Source organism: Pteropus alecto, unplaced genomic scaffold (genome assembly GCF_000325575.1).
Source record: "Pteropus alecto unplaced genomic scaffold, ASM32557v1 scaffold359, whole genome shotgun sequence".
Classification (NCBI taxonomy): Eukaryota; Metazoa; Chordata; class Mammalia; order Chiroptera; family Pteropodidae; genus Pteropus; species Pteropus alecto.
The window spans coordinates 1233333-1239891 of record NW_006443119.1 but is presented as its reverse complement, the minus strand read 5'-3'; the positions used below and the strand labels follow the sequence as shown (position 1 = coordinate 1239891).

At 42.7% G+C, this 6559-nt stretch overlaps 1 protein-coding gene across 3 annotated transcripts in view; it reads left to right on the top strand.

The window, feature by feature from the left end:
* Window positions 1–3212, top strand: part of MFSD4A (major facilitator superfamily domain containing 4A) — a 31361-nt gene extending 28149 nt beyond the window's left edge. For 2 of the 3 annotated variants that reach the window (XM_006922851.2, XM_006922852.3), the window contains 2 exons: window positions 516–636; window positions 1801–3212. In XM_006922851.2, coding sequence (XP_006922913.1) covers window positions 516–636; window positions 1801–1856 — 177 coding nt within the window. In that variant the 3' untranslated portion in view covers window positions 1857–3212. Of the gene's footprint in view, window positions 1–515; window positions 967–1800 lie in introns of those variants that run through there. The other variant, XM_025040506.1, reaches the window with a different exon arrangement.
* The last annotated feature ends 3347 nt before the right edge of the window (window positions 3213–6559 follow it).

Genomic DNA, 6559 nt, shown 5'->3' with positions numbered 1-6559 from the left:
ATATATATATATATCCTTTGCAAGGTTCTGGTCAGGCTTTGTGGGTAGAGAAACACCTAGTATGCCTGGAGTTTTAAGGAAGATAGGGAAGGTTTTCCGAAGGTTCCAGACATAGAACTAAAAGGGACTGCAGGGCACCAAGTCCAATATATATATATATATATATATATATATATCCTTTGCAAGGTTCTGGTCAGGCTTTGTGGGTAGAGAAACACCTAGTATGCCTGGAGTTTTAAGGAAGATAGGGAAGGTTTTCCGAAGGTTCCAGACATAGAACTAAAAGGGACTGCAGGGGTCACCAAGTCCCCCTTCCTTAGAGCAGGATTTCTGCCTCCCACAGAAACATAACCTTGAGATGAGGTCAGGACGCCCCTCCTACCCATGTATCTATCGGTATGTTGGTCCTCAGCTTGACTGGAAAACCTGCCAAGGGCCTGAGAAGGCTGCTTCCACCAGCTCATCTTCACAGGAGGTTTTGATGGCCTGTATCTCTGTGTTTTCCCCTTTGGCAGATATTCCAGGCTCAGGGCAGCTACAGTTTCCTGGTCTGTGGCGTGATCTTTGGTTGCTTGGCTTTTACCTTCTACATCTTGCTCCTGTTTTTCCACAGGATGCACCCTGGATGCTCATCAGGTAAAGAAAGAATCTGTTTCTACACAGGAGGAAAACAGAGCAGGGGGAGGCTGTGGGAGATGCTATGGATCTTAACACACCATCAATGCTGTTCTATTCCTAGTAGAATGCAAGGAAATGTTTATTTTTCTACAGCTTCCTTTCCCCTCTTCCTGCTTTGCTATGCGATTGTGCTGTGCTCTTAGGGCAGGAGGGACTGGGATAGGCTGACTCATGGTTTCTCTATTAGGAGAGGGACATGGATGTGAACTTGGCTTCCTGCATCCCACCATGCCAAGGGACCAAGCGCCAAGACTCTTTCCAGCCTGGGCAGGGGACTGAAAGGCAGAGCCCGCCTCCCTGGCTGGAATCCGGCCCAGCAGCCTAATTGGCCATCTCTTTGCTCTCTTTGCAGCTTAGCATTTTGACTCTAGTCCAAATCTTTCTCCCAAAAAAAAAAAAAAAAAAAAAATTCCTTCAGGCAAAGAAAAGCTCCTTCAGGGCAGAGAGACTACCTAAGAATAGTCTCACTCCTGGAGACCCCAGACAGGGGGAGTCCCAAAGCTATTTTCATAATCCTCAGCCCTCCCCTGCCTTTCTGCCCAGAGCTCTCAGAGTTCCCGCAACTGTATCAGCTGTGCACACAGCCAGTTCTTAAGAAAAGGTGCCCAGGCACAGCCCTCATCCTCTCTGTAGAAAGTAACGACTGAAGGAACAGGCACCCACAGCCCTCTCTCTCAGCAGGTGGATATGTGCTCCCTTTAAACAATCAGTTAAAAGCCCCAGAAGAACAATCGACACTATCTACAGTCTCGTCTCTTGAGGTGGCAGGTGCCAGTTGCTGTCTAGCCCAGCCCTCGGCACAGAGCCTTCATTTAGGCCACACATTCAAGAAATATTTGCTGAATATCAAATAAGTAACACTTAATGAGTTCCCTATTCATAAGAGACAAAAAGAAATACATACTCCCCAAGCCCGAGACACTAGGCTCAACAAACTGCCTCCACCAAGTTTGCCAGAACTAGTAGGTCTGACTTTTCACTTGGCTCCCTGAGGAGCCATAGAAAGGCAGAGAAACAAAAGTCTGGGTCAGCTCTCAGAATAAATAATTGCTGCAACTTAATCAGAGCTGATGGAACATGCTGCGGTTTTTTTTTGTTTTTTGTGTTTTTTTTCTGTTTTAGTTCCTATCCAGGACAAACCACTTGGAATGGAAAGCTCCGAATGCTACCAGAGGTAAAACTGGGTGAAGGAGGCAAGCGAAGACATCCAGCCTCTTGAGCACCAGCAGAGACCAAAGCGTGGAAGAAAGCTGGGGTGGCAGTGGAGTCAATCTTTCAACACCTTGTTCAGATCTTCTCCACTGAATATTTGCATAGAAGAAACTGAATTGAGTTCTGATACATGGGTCCTCCGTAGGCACATCATTAGTTTACCTGGCTATTCAAGTTACCTTCCTCGTTCCTGGTTCCGACTTTTGGTGAGAGCTGTCCAGAATACCGAGAGGGGAAGGAAGAAGATAGCCATCTGCTTCACTCTACTGGCCCCTTTCTGCATGGATCACATCCTAGGTATGAAGATCACTCTCAGTTGAAGTTTGAAAAAATAGGTTGAAATTATAAAGCTTGATGATCATTGAAATATGTAGATATATTTTAAATTGATCAAAACAAACCCCAAGTTATTCACGGCATGTTCACAGGATTTATGTGCTTTTTACTGAATAGTCCAAAGTCCCTCAAATTCTTGCTGCTATCATTAGTTCATTCACAATCCAAAACAGCAAAAGGAAAGTTGAATCTTGCTATCTTTGGGACACTAATTCAGTGATATGCAGAGCTAGCTCATAAAAGCTGATTGTTAAAATTTCATTTTGAAAGCTGGTTGTTAAATGCAGCCCTTAATAAAAACTAAATTATAGAAACCTAAAGTTAAATTATATTTCAAACAGAGGTAATAGCTACTCAAAACGCATCACTTCCTAATTTCTCCGTATCTGTGCCCTTGAGGGGATTTGTAACTGTCGTATCCGTATGGGGGGAAGTACCATAACGGACCCCTGTGCGTCTCTTTACAACTCCACTGTCAGTGATAGTCGGTTACGTGAGATCAGCCACGGGGGGAGTATTTACACCACGGAAACTGGCAAAAGCTCCAAACCATGTCCTCCCCCACCCCCACGAGAGCCGGCTGTTGTTAAACAGTTACCAGCAACCACTGCTAGTAATCAACGCTAATTGGTCAAGAAGGTGCCTGGGAAAGTGGGATGAATGTTCTATTTTTCTGTACTGATGTTGACTAGCTTACGAAAGGTGTAGAAACAGCACTACGAACTTCTCGAAAATAACTAATTTGAACTTCACATCTTCTATAGAGAAAAAATTCTTTACAGGCGTACCTCGAGGATGTTACAGGTGCGCTTCCTGACCACTGCAATAACGCGAGTAGCGCAATAAAGCGAGTTGTAACCTTTTTCCGCCTTCAATTGGTAAAAAAATGCAACATCTGTGAAACGCAATAAAGTGAGTCGCAATAAAACGAGGTATGCCTGTATCCCACGTCAAGCTCTTTAACAAAAATGGCTCTACCGAGCACTTCGAGCTGCACAGTGCATTGAAAGCAGCGCCCGTCTGGCAAGGAGCAACGGCTCCTGTCCAGAGCAAATCCTGTAGTAAAACAGAGAGAAGGCAAACTCAGCAGCCTGGAAAGAGGTAGGAGGACCGAGACGTCTGTAAGTTGTGAAATGGCTATTACTGGGACTTTGTACATTAGTCTACCTGCGCTTTCTCTGTGTATATACAACTGTACATGTATCAAAAGTGGATCATGACACTCAGTAACCTGTCCAAGCAGTGTGGTTCACATGCCTGACATTAAAAGGTTTATCCTGGAACTGTAGGCATTGTCACGTAAGCCAGCGCCATCCGCCAGCAGCATGGTGTGGTGATAAGAATCTGGCTGCCAGGAGACCAGGTTCATACTCTGGCCTCACCTTCCAGTTCTGTGGTCCTGGGTGGATCACTGAAGCTCTTCCAGCTTCGCTTTTTCTAATCTGTAAAGTGACACTGCAAAAAGAACCTTACCCTACCTCAAAGGAATTCTGAAAGAATTGAATTTGTGTAAAGCTATCATTATATGCCTGACATAGAAACTGCTTACTAAACAGTAACAATTTTTATTTTTAAAACCTCCTTATACACAGCTTAGAAACTGTTCATATGTTTGGTACATATTTATTGTAATTCAAACAGATCCAACTTTTTGAAACTTGGTGGTTTAAGGGTATAGTTTTAACTATGTCTGTAAATACTTAGAAGTATTCGATGCCAGACAAACTTACACGTGCACCCTAAACTGTAACGAGTGACTGACCTGGGCAAGAAGAAAACAGCTGTATTTTTCTTGTGGCTTTTTAAGAAAACATCTTTATACAGATTTAGAAAGAAAAATCAATGGCTATTTCTAAGGTGATCATGATTAATTTGTGAATACAGAAAACAAGATTTAAACAAATCTAAGAGTGCCTTTTCTAAAATAAAATATTTTAAATCGAATAAGTGTGTTATCTATTATCAAGGACAACTGATCCTTTTATTTAAGCCCAAAAACAAATGACCAAATGTTCCCCAAAGAAAAGTCTCTCTCATACTATGGGTTCACATGGCTGATATTTTAAAAGAAACAAATCTCTCACAGCCAAGACTGAGAACCACTACTCCCTCTTACACAGAATCGGTGTAAGGGAAGCAGATATGTTTTCACACCACACTGCATAATCAGTTACAGAGCAAGTAGGGCTTTTTTCCTGATCTCTTTCTTTAAAGGGTTTTGACATTTCAAAGTGCCCTAGAGTCACCCTGTTCCTAGATTTCCCTCCGCTACTTGGATGTAGAAATCTAACCCATCATCAACACACCAGATTCACTAAAGGAAAACATAGTGACATACAGGTCTTTTAGAGAATTCATTTATTCATTTAAAATGATTTATTGAGCACCTGCTATGCTCCAGGCACTGCTCTAGGTACAGAGACACAGCAGAAAATGAGATAGAAGTCGCTGCCTCACAGAGATTACACTGTAGTTGAAGGCATGCAGACAGTAAACAGAGATAACATGCCACAGGATGAGAGATAATAAAAATAAAGCACAGAAGCGGGTGAGAAGAGGGAATGTAGGCCTTTCGAAGGAAGTACCATTTGTGTAGAAACCTAAATGACATGCAGGAGCAAGCCATCCAAGTGCCTAGGAAAGATCATATGAGATGGGGGACGCAGCAAGCGCAAGGCCTTAGGACTGAACTGCTTAATAGTATCTGAGGACTAGCAAGTGGGCCAGTGAGGCTTAAGTGCAGTGAGGGAGGGGGAGTATCAGGAGTTAGGTTGCAGTGGAAGCTGGGGGCCAGATCATAATCCATGGTAGGAGTATGGATTTTTTGTTTGTTTAGTTATGTGAGGTTATTAGAAGAGTTGTGAGCAGGCAAGGGACCGGATCTGATTTACATGCTTAAAAGTGATACTCTGGTTGTTGCATGGAGAAAACGTGGGGCAACAATGGGGACACAAGCAAGGGTACAGTTGCAATGAACTATGCAGGTGGTGGCTCAGACAATGTGGTTTAAAGTTGTATTTAAAAACCAAACTGACAGAACTTGCTGATGAATTCGGTGTGGGATGAGAAAGATGGGAATCGTGGCTGACTTCAAAGCACTTGACTTGAGTAACTGGGTATGTGATGAAGCCATTTGACACTGGAAGACAATGGGGGGCCTCGAGTTCTGTTTCTGACATGTTCATTTTATGATGTTATCTTTGGATGTCAAGGCTGGTAGAGATAAGTTCAGAGCTTAAAAGTAAAGTTAAGCCTGGAGATATAAATTTTGTGGTGACATAAATACAGTATTTAGAACTGTGGAACTGAATGAGACCACCTAAAAAAGAGATGGGACGAACTCTGGGATTCTTCAACACTTAGACGTCTGAAAAAAGAACAGGATCCAGCAGAGTACATGAGAGAAGCCAGAGTCGTAGGAGGAAGTTCAGGAGAAAGTATGGTTTCCTGTAAGGTGAGTGAAGAGCATCTAAGGAGGAAATAATCGGTGCTGCTACCATGTCCACCGAGAACTGAACACTAACCACTGGGTTTAGCAACACGGAAGCTGACTTGAACTAGAAAGGGGTTTCTGTCAATGGTAATGTGTTCAAAACACACGGGAACCATAAAACCAACTCTGATGCTCCAGCAACCTCCTTGACACCAATGCTTCCTGCCTGTTAGGAATTATCTTTCCTGTTTCACTTTTCATTACACACTGTCCTCTTATTTTAAGGTTATTCCAAATGAAGTCACCTACGCAGACTCCCTTCAGTTCCACGACATATTCCAATAAATCCAGTGCTTTGTAACGACAATCGATGTGACAGCCCGTACTTGTTAATGGGTATCTCCTACCTGATAATGCCAACCCTGGAAAATTACCCAATATTAGGGTATTAGTTTGTCATTAGATGCATCTATAAAACACAGAAAGTGATTGCAAAATAGACTTTATGCCTCTCAAAAGAGAATGTCAGAAAGGTTAGAAAATTAAACAAGCTTTTTTACTGAAAGACTTCTTAGAGCTTTTAATATCCTAATACGCATTTTGAATCTCCAAGAGGGGATGGCCCCATTTCCCAAACTTATTCGACCGCATGTGACTACTGTTTTAGGTAATACATTTTGAACCAGTGGTTTAGGAGAATCCGGCAGTCCTCGTAAGTGGTTGTCATTCAACTGCACTGAACACTTCTTAGTGACCCATCATCTGAAGTGACATTTCACCAGGCTTAGTGAACTGTTGTCCCCCACAAAACAATTTGTAACTCTATCCCATTATTTTTACCTAGAGATATAAAACAGACCTATAAACCCCACTTCCCCCCCTATATATGTGTGTATATAT